General features: G+C 41.8%; 1 protein-coding gene across 2 annotated transcripts in view; it reads right to left on the minus strand.

The window, feature by feature from the left end:
• Nucleotides 1–3,409: 3,409 nt before the first annotated feature.
• Nucleotides 3,410–14,467, minus strand: part of TRIM66 (tripartite motif containing 66) — an 84,009-nt gene continuing 72,951 nt past the window's right edge. For both annotated transcript variants that reach the window (XM_084631646.1, XM_084631645.1), the window contains 6 exons: nt 13,472–13,776; nt 11,690–11,822; nt 9,974–10,048; nt 7,656–7,808; nt 6,767–6,985; nt 3,410–6,448 (listed from right to left, as the gene is read on the minus strand). In XM_084631646.1, coding sequence (XP_084487772.1) covers nt 6,389–6,448; nt 6,767–6,985; nt 7,656–7,808; nt 9,974–10,048; nt 11,690–11,822; nt 13,472–13,776 — 945 coding nt within the window. In that variant the 3' untranslated portion in view covers nt 3,410–6,388. The remainder of the gene's footprint in view (nt 6,449–6,766; nt 6,986–7,655; nt 7,809–9,973; nt 10,049–11,689; nt 11,823–13,471; nt 13,777–14,467) is intronic.

Consider the following 14,467-nt stretch of genomic DNA (forward strand, 5'->3'; position numbering starts at 1 on the left):
CAGATGGAACCCATTGCAGGTTCAGGGTCTTGGGCCAAATCTATCCCTGGCATATATCCAATAACTTTCTCTCCTCCTTGGCCAGCGAAAGAAGATGGGATTGACTCTGTGGAGATTAAGCAGGCTATCAGCATTATCGGATACAATTCTTTAACCCACTTTTTGAATACTCAGGTGGTCAGAGTCTTTCCTACTTAAAGGACAGTGAAAAGAAAGAAGCTAATTTTCCTTCAAGACACTGTGCCTCTGCTTTGTTAGCTGTCAAGCAATTTTACCCACTCAGGGGCTGAATGGCACCAAGCAGATCTCTGCGTCTCCAGCATGATGCAGCAACAGGCTGGCAGCCACGCTGTGTGAGCCCACTCTGGTTCCTGGTCTATGGCACTGTAATAGGGCTTCTATTACAGGGGGTCTCAAGTTGACATGATGCAATATAACAATGCGAGCGGTAGGAGAATACTATACAGCGTGCATGATGCAAGAGCTAAAGCCAAAAAGATCAATAAACAGATCAAAAAAATTACCAACACATTCTTTACACCTGAAAGGCTAGTGCCAAAGAGTAGCCTCAGCACTTTGGAGGTGTCTGTGGTATTTATAAAGCCATATACAGATAGCAGATTACTTTAATTATACTTGAACGGTGTGGAATATTACTGTCAGGAAGACTTTCTGAGGCTTGCGCCTCTGGGGGATCTGGTATGTAATTATCACCACCTGCGTTTGCCATTACATCATTATCTAAAGTCCTTACTGTCCAGGCCAATGTAGCTGCATGCTGGCTGTAAAGCAGAAAAAGGCGCTTGTAATCTTTGACCAGCCGTGAGCGTTGCCCAGTGCCCTCCAATCCAACCTTCCTTATGGCTGAGCAGTGTTCAGTGTGAGTGACGACCCGAGAACCCATCACTGCTGTCCTGGAGTCAGCCAAAGAGCTCTTTGCAGAGCAATGCGAAATACTCTTCCTCCCTTCGAGGTTGAGCACACCTGCCTACTCTGTAGTGCACGACAGCTTTGGTACCAAATGGAAATGCTGCACATAGCATATTGTGATACTGCTAAAATGTAGTCTGTTGGCTAGAGCAGAGGGCTGGGAATCAGTACTTCTTGATTCTATTCCTAGCCTGCCACTTATTTGCTCTATAACTTCTCCAGGATTTCGTTTTCCCATGTATAAAATGGGGATACTACTACTCAGCTATTTCACAAATACATGCAGGGGCTTCATTTCTTCAAGTTTATTATTCATCTCAAAGTAAAACACTTTGAGATCCTTGGAAAAAGCAACATATGAACTGCAGAGTATTGTGGCAATATTTTTTTAAATGTGACTTCTCACAGCCTGAGACACACCAGTCTATGAATAGAGTACATTGAAAATGCTTGAGATTTTTACACATAGCTACATTATGCAGCATAGGGCTGCTTTGAGTCGGAACGGGAGGTGAGGACTATCGTTACTCTGAATACATTTTTATTTTGTTTAAGATACAGATTGGTGCTTTATTTATATTCCAGGAGAATGGACTAAAGTAGATGACTTAATAGGTCTTTTCCCATCTCTAATTTCTGTGATTTAGAGAGCATTTCCACAGTGCCTCATGGGTATATTATACCTATATTATTTTCCTTAGATAGGGTTTTCCATTTGCCATTCAAGTTCAGGACAGAATTGTTTAGCTTGGCCTTATGAGCCTCTCAGTCAGAAATGTCTGATGCCCGTCAGAATACAGAGAGTTACCTCTGTGCTATTAAGTACATTTAAAGAGCTTCCCTGGTATAAATTCAGGGCCATTTCGGTGGTGCTGAACAGAAGCACTAATGACAGCAGTTAGCAGCAAAGGTACATTTAGCTATAGAAGGATCACTACCACCATTGTAAGTACAGTGTACTCTATAAACAACCAAAGGAAATTTTTCAATCAGTTGACTGCTATGGGATTTGCTACATCTTAACTTTCAACCCAACTGTTCTGTTCTTTCAGTGTAGCCTCAGACTTCACAATACCTTCTACATGAAAATAAAACAATGAAAAATCCTGGATAATAGCATTACACAAAAAGCAGTGTTCTATGGCTGCAATGATTACTATGCTCCTATTTTTTAGAATGACCTAAAAGAATTCCCATACAGAATCAATAATAACCCTAGGACTTCCTTGGCTATTCCACATTCTGGGCTATATCAAGAAAGACTGGTAAGTCTATTACAGAAAATGAAATGGCCCAAATGCTGATATCACACCATATGTTATGGTGGAAATAAGGTGTGGTACTGAATTCAGAGGAGATTAAGGGCCTACTCCTGCTCCCATTGACTTCAGTGGTAGTAAGATCAGGCCCTAAAAGCAGGTAAAGAGAGAAATTGTTCTAGTAAGTTCCTGCACAAATTCTGTACAGAAAGAAGTTAGGTTTTCTAAAGCAAACACAGCTCCATTAAAATGTGCAGCTCTGCTAAGGTGAACTTAGGTATCCAACATGGCAGGAAAGTAACTCTGTCCTCGTAAGCAGCACCCGACTTTCAACGTTAGATAGGTGAGTGTTGAAATGAGGAACCTACCAAACTCCATTAGCAGCAGGAAAAGGATCAGAAAGGAGGCTTAGGAGACGGAAGAGAGAGACCTAGGGCAGCAATGTGGACTGCTGAAAGAACAGAAATTTTTTTTAGAAAACTGAGCAAAGAACAACCTAGAAGGAACTAAGCCTTGAGCCTTCAAACCCAGGGAACTAGCATTCAAAGGTTTGATTATTTTTTTTAACCCACTGTAACACAAAATGGGAAGGGTCGGGCATGTTAGAAAAAAAACACTTGTTTAATTTTTTTTTTAGAATCAAAATAATTTTGCTTGCAATTTTTTTTCTAAATGCAAATCTAGCCTAGCATCCTTCTTATATTTCTATAGTGTTCTAGAATTTAAAATACCTTTTAAGATCCTCCTGTCCCTGGTCAAAGAGACCAAAGGAATGATTTTTATGTTATTACAGTAAGCGTAAAGGAATGTTCCTTACTATTATAATGTCCACATAAATGTAAACTTCTGCCAGTATTATTTGCTGAACCTCAGTGTACTTGGGTCTGTACAGTATATAGACCTGCATTATTCTGAACTAATTTTGAAAACAAAAGGCAAACTTATGAATTGTTCTAGATTCCAGCACTCTTAGGAAACTTACTTTACATGTTAACATACCATATGTTTTCTTATCCATTCTGCTCTGTGCCACAACAGTTGAGTTTTCAACAAGTTGGTTGATGCTTTTTAAAATGGTGTTAGACAATCACTCTGTAATTGAAGAGAGCTGGAGCAACAATCTCAGATTAAGACATGCACACAAATACACTTCACAAGTTTTATTGTTTAGCAAAGCACATTACCTTCATAAACATGCAATCAATCTTAAATACCTGCTTTTATTAACTTTATTGTCATTCATGCTGTTCTAATCATATTGAGAGTGTCTCTTTGAAACTATAAGTTAAGGGAAGTTCAAACAGTAGATGATATCTCTTCTTCAGCAGACCTATTACTTAAATGTAATTAACCTGTTTTTAAATTGCTTAAGCATGAGGAGGATTTTTCCACTCCATATGTAACCTAGTGCTGAAGGCAAAAGGAGAAATTCTGACCCCAGTTACATTAGTATGAGCCCACTGGGATTTCTTGGATGTTTCCAGGACACAATTTGGGTCATACTTATTTTCAATAGCATGCAGTTAATACTTGGAGGGGTTTTTCCCCTTCAGATCTTCTAGACTGTGGGATTGGCTGTGAGACAGTCAGAAGAAAAAGGACCCTTTGAACAACATCACCCAACATTTGTGTTTGAGTTAAATAGATATGGCTGTTCTGATGGCAAAAAAAAGAGCTTCTTGCTTTCATATCCTCCATTCTTGGTGCCACTGTTTTATTTTATTTTATTTTTTTTTTTACTTTGCCTGAAGAATTTCTAGAGTAGACATAGGCTTTAGAGATGTGGTGCCCCTCTTTACCCAGGCTCAAAAGGGTAGACTGTAGAGGCAACAATTTGAAGGAAGCTGCTGTGATAGAAGATGCTGGTCTCACCACACATTATGCACTATGGTGGTGGTGACCCCTGGATCAAGGCTTAAAGATGTTTCCAAGTCACATGAGATCTAAAATGTACATTGTCATGCTGTTACGTTCAGCTTTTGGGCTGCCAGCCTCCATGACATTATGTCCAATACCCATTGTTTAAACAGTTGTTGTGTCTGTTATCCAAGTGAAAGCACTAGGACCAAAGCACTTGAACTTACACCCAGTGAACTAAAACTCATTAGAAAAGTGCTTGGATCTCAGAGCTATATCCTGCCAGCGTTCCACTCCTGGGATTTACAGTAACATCCACAACAGACCTGGGCCTAATTTAAAAAAGTAACAATGTACCTGGACTTTAACTGATTAAAAGTCAAATTTTAGAAAACTAAACAAATATTAAATCACACAACTATATGTTTACAGGAACTAAGAAACTTAAGTCAATTCTAAGCTACTCTGCCCTGGCAAGACAATGGACTTGATAAGCCTATATGTCAGTCTCTTCCATTTCTATGACCCTCTATGAACATTATACAATAGTATCACCCACTGAAACAGTAATGATGGAGGGATAGGCCTTTTGGTGGGAGGTTTAATTACCAGCTGGGAAGATACTGGAGACAGCACAGGTAAGTCTGGTCAACGCAGTCACTCATAAACCTGCAAGCCAGTGCCCTGTGCCATGGAAGTTCTAGCTAGCTCTAAGAGGATGAATTTGATGAAAAGGACAGGCACATGAATCTTCCTTCAGCTGTTTCAGCTAGTACAAACAGGACATGCTTACAGACATATGATGCTGTAGATCAGACCAGTCCCTTGATTCATCTCTCTCCCTTTCATTCAGCTTGTAACATGCAGTCTTTTACAGTGCATATTTTATTATGTCAAAGCAGAGAAGACACCATCTCACTACTGAGTTAATGGCAAACAATAAGTAACACAGACAACAAAATATAGCCTTGGAGTCTTGTTATTCCATACACAAAGTCTTCGTTTAGAGTGTTCTCTAAAATCACATACATGGTGACCAGACAACAGCCAGTATAAACTGTGCTGAAAATTTCTTCTTTATTTTTAGGAAACAGATTATAGCTCAATGAAATCAACTGGGTATGGGATTTGAAACAGCTCTCCTCTCCTGGGGCTAGATAATGGCCCTAACTTCCACAGCTGGGCTGGAGTGCAAGGAGGAGGAAGACACACCCCCACACCCAATGTGCTGGCCAGCATAAGGTCTGGTTCAGCTTAGTTCTCCTCTAGGGAGGCAACCTGTGACCTTTGGACTCCGGGTCACCATTCAGAACTGACCCAGCACAATTACATGCTGCACCTTGCTCAGGGAAATTGCAAGGCTACAATCTGTCCCTAGGAATTGTTCTGCCAACGGTTTGGGCAATCTGAGAAAATGAAGAATTAGTGATAATTTCATTTCTCCTGTGAGCTCTGTGTGTACAATGGCTAATACCATTTTAAGGCATTGTTGTTAACCAGAAGTAACCAAACAGAAAATCAACGAGATACCACTTTATTTTATAGGCACTTCTATAACCATATAATTGCTTTGTCATTAATATGACAAATATGGCAAACTCCACTGCACATTTCAAAGGACACAACAGGATTTGGTTTTACTGCCTTTGATACTCAAGGGATCCCCGATGCAATACAAAGCATTGACTTAGATACAAGTGCAGTGACTCTTTGCAAATTGAGCATCCATTGTGCACTCAGAAATAGTTCTCACACAGCCCTGGATATTAGCACATGCTGTTTTCTGATTTCATGAGAATGTGCTGCTTCAAAAGAAACTACTAACCAGATAATTACATCCTGCAGGCCTAACTCAGTCAGAGTTCCCAGAGAAATTGCTGAATAAGACTGCAGGATTTGGTCTTTGGTGACTAGCCTCCATATTTAACATACATCATGGTCAACATTTGCATTGCAGATGCAAGAGTACATGGTTAGCTGTGCTCTATAAAATGAAGGATTGTATTAAATAGATTATGAGATTGTACAGAAGTATTATAGATTATTAACATCCTACTTTTATTATTAATCATCATTATATGTCACCATAACATTAGTACTTCAGGGTAAATGCTGCAAACATACAAGCAATTAGATAGGCAGAGTACTGGGTAGATTAAAAATGCCCAAATCTCTTAATCATCCCCCAAGTCTTTGAGTAAGGCTGGTGGTCAGCAGATGATAAATGTTTTAAGTTAACAATCCAAATGTTTTCTTTGTTTTCCTCCCACACACCTTAACTCTGTCAGTTATTTTGCTAGGTGTTTGGTTCCTCATAGCAAATCCAGTAGAACGCTGGGAGGTCACACCTGAGGCAGGCTGTTAGCTGGCTGAAACATCATTCTTTTAGTTTTTTCACTTTCCTGCATACAAAGGAAACAAACAGTGAATAGCTAGAGGGCTTAATCTTCTAAAAAAGTCTTTACACCATTTTCTACTAGGAAGATAACCAGGTAGATTGAGAGATTTCATTCATTCAGTCACACACATTTATACCACTGACACTTTATTCCACTGAGAGCATCTTGCTATACACATTTGTAGAACTGATTGCATTTATGGGATAGAAGCTTGACAGTTGATTCCCACAAAGCATTTTCAAAACTTCACATCAACACTTGTAAACAGAATTAGCAGTGTAGCCCCTTAACTACCAAATGCCTTTGCTTTTGCATTCTTACAGCATGGCGTCGCCTCCTTTTAGGCTGAATGCACTCCTGTCCATATGATGGCCATGGGAACCCTTTGGGGGCCATTTGGCTATTCTCCCTTTCCACTTCTTCAGAATCAGAGTCTTCTTGTTGCATCAAAGGAAAATGCTTGTCTGAATAAATGTCCTTCAGCTTGCCCTCAAAGAACACTTCCAGGCATCGTCCAGCCTCTGCAACCTCTGAATCTGGCTGTAAGGGAAGAAATAATAATCCAGTATCATTGTATGCCCATAACTCGCCAAGGCTAAAATAGCAGGTCTGCCTAGCCTCCTGCCTGAAACAGGAGCGTCCTGTATTTGGAACTTGTCTCCTACATCTTCGCTAGCCTCCTCTGCTCCTCCCATAGTCTGCCAAATCCCTCTGCACTTACACCATATGTTTAATCCAGGTACTGCTATTAAGAGAAGCATTTTCTGCACCTATTAGAAAACGGATCTGCTATGGGCTACAGTAACTGAGAGCAGCATCCTCCAGTGCTTTGGAATCTGTTAGCTCTCCTCCCGCACACCTTAATTCTCCCAGTTACTTTGCTGGACGTTTGGACCCTTATAGTAAATCCAGTAGCACTCCAGCAGCTCACATCTCAGGCAGTCCATTAGCTGGCTGACACATTGGAGCTACAGGGATATAAAAACTAAAAGAACAGTCTCCAAACACATATTTCGGGCATTAACAAATCTATAGAGCTTCTCAGCATTAAGGAGTCTCATCATCCACTCGATTAGACCAGTTTTATGCCAGTGTAACTCCAATGGAATCAATAATTACACCAGTGTAATAAAGTGGTGGATAAGACCCAAGATTTCTGTTTCACAGATTGATGGTGGTGTGTGCTGGTTTCTGCATAGTAGATACTTACATAATTGAACTTTGCACAGTTCCAGAACATGAGACGCACATCGGCTACCAGCTCCTCTGGTGCAGAATAGTGTGATTTGTCCTTCTTTTGGAGTTTTTTCCGCATGATTGACAGGTCCATGGGCTTTTTGATGATCTGGTAATAATGACGAGCCTGTGATAAAAAGAAAATGCAGGGAGATTGCTGGGCATAACCTTTCTCAAAGTGGGAACCCAGTTAATTAATAATACTACTCTGGCTATATTGCCTTCCATCTGAAGATCTCAAACATCCCTGTGAGACAAATAAGTATTATTATTTCCATTCCACAAATAAGGAAAGTGAGTTACAGAATAACAGGAGTGATTCACCCATGGTTACAGAGGAAATCTGAGGAAAAATCTGACTCCTACACGTAAAGATAATCTTCCTCATTCCTTAGTTAACAAATATGAGGCTGGATTAAACACATATCTGCTAGCAAGCCTGATCTTCAAACCACTGCACTGTGGTAACTGTTCTTCTGTTATTTCCAGTCTCTGGAGTTCCACCCCATTATAGCATGATACTCCTGTTGTCATTTAACCCTTATGGATACAGTAACATGTAGAATACTGACAAAAAACCAGCATCTCCCCCAAATCAGCCTTAATAATGTTCTGAGACGACGTCACCTTGCAGTTTAGAAAAGCGTCTGGCACTGGCTACTGCTGAATACAGGATACTGGGATAGATGGTCTGACACAGCATGGCCATTCTTATGTTCTTAACAAATGTATCTAAAACTAATCAGGGCCTTTTAGGGGGCACAAACTGCGGGTTAAACCATAATGGACTGGCATTCTTATACTGCCTTTAAGCCAAAGCACCATTGTCAGGGCTCAGCCTGTAGTGGCTATAAAGTGTGTCACCACAGAATTTTTCTGATGCCAACCTCAGCTTCTTTGGTGGGTGCCAGATATCTCTCTTCCCCTCTCATTTAATCTTCCCAAGAAGCACCTTCCTTGCTGGTAATGAGTTCCACAAGTGCTTGGTGATTTGCTTTGAGTTGCAATTTTTCCCTTCTATTATATTACTATATGGGTCATTCATCCTGCTTTTCTCTAATTTTCTCCTCCAAACTGCTTCATGCTGGGGTCCAGTATCATGATATTTACTGCTGTGTTCTCCTCAAACATACCCAGTAAATACTGGAGAGACAGTATGGTGCATGGATCAACGAGCAATGACTGTCTTAAGAGACAGACACCAGAGAATGGCATCAACTCTATCATGCATCCAGTTACTCTTACTCCAGGTCACTCTTAGGTATGTTGACAGAATTCTATTTTTATATTTTTATAATTTTGACAGATTATCAGTGTTTATTTTTAAGCATTTATTTTTATCAATTTAAATTTTTACAGTTGTGTAAAATTATGGGTTTTAAGCATTTTTTTCTATTTCAATCTATTCAAATTTTCACCGTTTTGGGAAATTAAGGGTGGGGGGGTCAGAGACAATAATTTAATGACAATAGACAGAGATTCAAAAAGTTAAAGCTTTATAATCGTTAAAACACAAACTGTCAACATCACATGTCAAAATATACAAAGCAAATACCCTTAATTCAAACTCTAATATATTCTCAAGCTGCATTTTTCTTACTTTGCCTACCTGTAAATTGTTGTTATTATAGATGGAAATATTTATTGTTGGTTTGTGTTTGTAAGGTGAAATTGATGTTTACCAACATTTACTGGTAAAAATTTAATCCTTCCAAACCTACTCGTATGGCAGGATGATATACTTCCACTGCACCACTGGGCTATCTTGCATTTTCTACATATCCAGTAAGTGGATTAGAGCTTGTGGGGGCCCTGAGCCAGAGCAGGTGGGGACCCCCGCTTTCTGCCAGGCGGAGCAGGGCAAGCCCCCGCGCACCGTCCTCCCTCACAGGCAAGAGTTCCCGGTAGGCGGATGGAGCAAAACGGAGCACCATGGCACCCATTTTTCCGGGGCCCCTGGGTACAGGCCCCATTGGCCCAGTGGCTAATCTGCCACTGCCAGTAAATCAATAGTCCTAACTTAATGTGACACCTCCCACCAACCTGGCATTTTGTAAGCATCTTACACTGAACACCCAAAAGTGCTATTAGAAAATTTGCTGGCATGTTGTATAGGTCATCAGTGTTCTGGTTTCTGTTCTGGTACCTTAGTGGCACTGCACAAGAGGGAACACCTAACAGTAGGTGACGCCACTGTTTGGTTGGAATGTCAGTGATGATCCTTTGAGAAGACAAGAAGAGGTTGATTATTCTTTGGATTTTCTCCTAGTTCCCGGAGTAGGTAGCACTTACCAGTGGACTGACAGGCTCATGGAACGGAAGGCTCAGGCTACTGCAGAACAGGGCAAGCACCAACTTTTCACATTTCTGTAAAATCCAAAGTTAGAATCAATGCTGAGACTACTGGGAGTTGCTGCTGAGCCATGCACTCATAGGCGCCAACTTCTCCTGGTGCCAGTGGGTGCTCGCGCCCCCTGGCCCTGCCCTGACTCCACCCCTGCCCCAAAGTCCCTGCCCCAACTCTGCCCCCATTGGACTGCTGACCCAAATCCCCGCCCACCTCTTCCCCGCCTCCTCCCCTGAGCACACCACGTTCCTGCTCCTCTCCCCTCCCTCCCACAGCTTGTTATGCCGTGAAACAGTTGTTTCGTGGTGGCAAGTGCTGGGAGCAGAAGTGTGGAAGGCGCACTCAGGGGAAGAGGTGTAGGTGAGCTGGGGTGGGGGGGGGGCAGAGCACCCACGGAGTCAGCACCTATGCATGCACTTCTGAATACTGAAGGGTATGCTTCCTAACCCTGTGTATAATCAGCCTCATTTCATAACCAAGTACTTTAATACCACACACCATGATGATGATAACACTAGTTTTCTTCTGTTTCTTTTAAGATCCATATTATTTTGGATGTTTCTTTCTAAATAAATGTTTTATTGCATTATTAGACAGACTCTTGGGAAATCACCCCCCATCCCCCCTTGTGCACTCACTCCTTCCACTCACACTTCTTTAAGTCGCTGATTAAAAGAACAGCAACAACAGTAAAAACGATTTAGCTGAGAACATTTCACTGTCAGAGGCACCTGCTGTGATCTACATGAAGGTATATGTACAGAACATGAAAATGTGGCCTCCTTTTTAGCTTTTCTTTTTGCAAGTGCACAAAGGGCTACATCTGTGAATGAAGACTAGTGCTTACACACACACAATTGTTTTGTGTGCACAAATGGGTACACTTACTCATCTCACACGTATATTTTCAAAGGCCCTTTGAAAATTTGGCTCTGGGTGTCTGCTAGTTGACATTAATTTATTGACCCTATTTCTTTAAGCATACAGAATCTAACAAACACATCAAATAATTTGATACTACTTAGAATTTTGCAAAAGATAAACTCTTTGCTGCTTCCTATTCTGTCTAATCCCTTTTATAAATCTTCTCAATGCATCCAAACACAGCCACAATTAAAAGAAATCTTTTCTTTAGAAAGCTCGCCACCAAGGACCAATTAACAGGAGGCAATCAGCACAAATCTCTGGCAGTAGTTGGCCAAATGTTCCATATTGATATAAATGCATACATAACTGGTGAAAGATGGTTAGTAGTACAATATGAAAAAAGCATACAGTTCATGGTAACTCGAGAAACATTTCTATCATCATTCTTTTGTTTTCTCAGTTGATGCCAGGAATTTTGCTCCAGAACGGTCAGTGAGCCATTACATTTCAGCTTTGTTCAGTAACCAACCAAGGGAAATCTTTGTAGTCCATTCCTTTTCCCTACAGAAACTTCACTGTTCAACTCCAAAAGATCTAAGCCCAGATATCAATGAGATGCACAAGCTCCGTCTTGCATTTGTGACTCTTGGTTCATGCTGCAAGGTGCTGAGTAGACTGGAGTTTACTGCGCAGGCTTTCAGAATAGAGTTATATTTCAAGGGGGATTTAACAGCTGAGGAGACTGACAATGGGGAATTCTGTGTCTATATTTATTGGTATATATTTGTACCCACCTTCTGGTCAAGGTCATCAAGGCCATGCAGTGCTCTCTCCCCTTTGTTACAACGGCGGTAGCGTGTGTTTTCGCAGTCGTACTCCACCTCGGGCTTTGACAGGTTACAGCAGAGTGTACACACCCATTCTCCCCTGCAGCACAAGACAGCAAAACTTAATGTCTCTGAATTGAAAGGACAACTGATCCCTAATGGAAAGCTTTGGGAAACACGGTATTTAGAAAAAAGAAAAGGAGGACTTGTGGCACCTTAGAGACTAACCAATTTATTTGAGCATGAGCTTTCGTGAGCTACAGCAGTGAGCTCTGGAGCCACCTGCGGCTCTTCAGACGTTAATCTGCGGCTCCTTGTCTAGGCACCGACTCTGGGGCTGGAGCTACAGGCGTCAACTTTCCAATGTGCCGGGGGCGGCTCACGGCTCAACCCCGTCTCTGCCACAGACCCAGCCCCCACTCCACCCCTTCCCGCCCCCTCCCCTGAGTTTGCCATGCCCTCACTCCCCTCCCGCCGAGCCTCCTGCATGCCACGAAACAGCTGATCGGGAGAAGGGGGAGGGAGAGGGAGAGGAAGAAGCTGATTGGTGGGGCTGCCGGTGGGTGAGAGGTGTTGGGAGCAGGGGGGGAACCGATGGGGGGCTGCTGATGAATTACTGTGGCTCTTTGGCAATGTACATTGGTAAATTCTGGCTCCTTCTCAGGCTCAGGTTGGCCACCCCTGCTTTAGCAGGAGCCCACTGCTTTCAGTGGAACTCGGACAGATGCAACTTTTGCAGAATGCAGGCCTAAATATCTACCATTAAGAAAAGTTACAACGGCAGGCAAACAACATTGCCTCCCTCCTGCCCCTGAAAATGAACTAGCTACATTTAGGGACCAAATGTCTTCAACAGGGATGAATCTGAAGCTGGCCCAGCACGTTTATGTTATAGGGAAAGTTTGCTTTATATAATGTTTTGAAATGTTTTACTTTATACAATGGTTTAACAATTTAGCTATTTCTAGCAACAACAACAAAATGAAATCTTGCTGGCTTGTGAGGAGAAAGGATTGTCCATACCCCTCAAACTAATACCCCACCTTTCAAGGGATTTCTGTCATTTTAGAGGCAAATTTACCTGAACTCCACACAAATGTGGTGTCCTTTGACTCTTCCTTTTGTAAATGACTTACAGCTGAAATTCAGAATCATGGAACTGCGGTTTATAGCTGTTGGCAGGTTGAGAGATATGAGAAGGACCCAGGGGCTAGTGCAGAAGCACTGGTTCTCTGTACAAAAGCCCCAGCCTTCCACAAATATCTTAATAGTCATAGGTCTGAAGTTGAGGTCATCCACATACTGTATTTAGAAGGCCTTGCTGACTGCCTGCCTGCCTGCGTGTGACGATCTCCCCCTAATGAAACTAGGAGGAAACTCTACAAAATGAAACTCACTGATTTTCCTGGTCTCTGTACTGTTTTTTACCCCAATAGGGGATAATCTGAATTTTACCACAGATTTTATACAAAATCTAAGGATTTAGTTGTCACACTGCAGTCATGTTTATAAAATTCAAGTCTGTCTCTCCATTATAGTGCTGGCTGACTGCTGGAGGAGATCATAGATATGGTTAATAATTCATCTGACTCCTGGTATGAGAGAGTGGGAAAATTTTTCTGCCTTTTGTAAAATGAACAAAAAAGGCAACACAGAGAGAGAGAACGTAAAAGAGCCCTTGTAACACTGACATATACGCCCCTCAGGCAGACTCAGAGGCAGAAAAAGGAGAGTGTTATATGTACTCACACTGGGAAGCTGAGCAGAGCTGGAACATGGCATGAGAGATGGAACACTTTGGGGCAGTGATCACAACACAACAGTTCTCCTCCATTCAGACAAACGGCACAGAAATCCTCATTCTCAATTGGATTGGCTTCCTGAGCGAGCAGAGATTTTTTCATGCTGGGAATGCCATTCCCATTGCTAAGCTTGTGATCAACAGGAGGGATATCTACAAAAGCAGATGGTGCCGGTCCTGCTGGGCGGCTGATGGGGAACTTCCTATCTTCATATGTGGGAATCGGTCCTTCAGGCAGACTATCTTGATTGACCTTGGGAGAAAGAAATCCAGAATAACAGAATCATCTTTTTCACAACTGATGCCCTAATTCCTATCTGAAATGGACTCTGCTGGATACAGCACTGGACTGGGACTCTGGTCTCTGCTACTGGCCTGCTAGGTGACCATGGTCAAGTCACTTCCCTTCCTGGCCTCAATGTCCCTATCTGTAAAACAGGGATAATGATACTGACCTCCATCATGAAGTGCCTGGAAAACTAAAGATGAAACGTACTATGTAAGAACCGGATATTATTAATTATTATTATTATTAAAAGTCTGTCACAGGAACCAGTTCCAGCTTAGATGTCAAGTCTATATTGTTTTTCATGACAACTAAATTCCATGCATCATCCCTGGTGAATGCAAGTTTTAAAGGAAATGCACTTATGTGTATCAAAAAGGGACTAGTTCTGTTGCTCTCATCTACGTCAACGCCAAACCTCCACTGATTTCAATGGGAACTAGTTCAGGCCCAAAGCTATGTTGAGGAGGCAGAGGGTTCCTTTTAAAATACTATTAAATTGAACTTCAGTTCTAAAGCATAGGTCTGACAGGTCTTCGATTTGTTTTTAAGTGGTTCACCTTGTATGATGGATGGATCAAAGGGGCCAGTTACAACACCAATATACAACCACTGCTTTGTTGTCAAAGCCTGTCTGAAGTATTCTTGAAAGGGAAGT

The sequence above is a fragment of the Lepidochelys olivacea genome (assembly GCF_965140295.1).
Source record: "Lepidochelys olivacea isolate rLepOli2 genome assembly, chromosome: 6".
In the NCBI taxonomy this organism is placed as follows: Eukaryota; Metazoa; Chordata; order Testudines; family Cheloniidae; genus Lepidochelys; species Lepidochelys olivacea.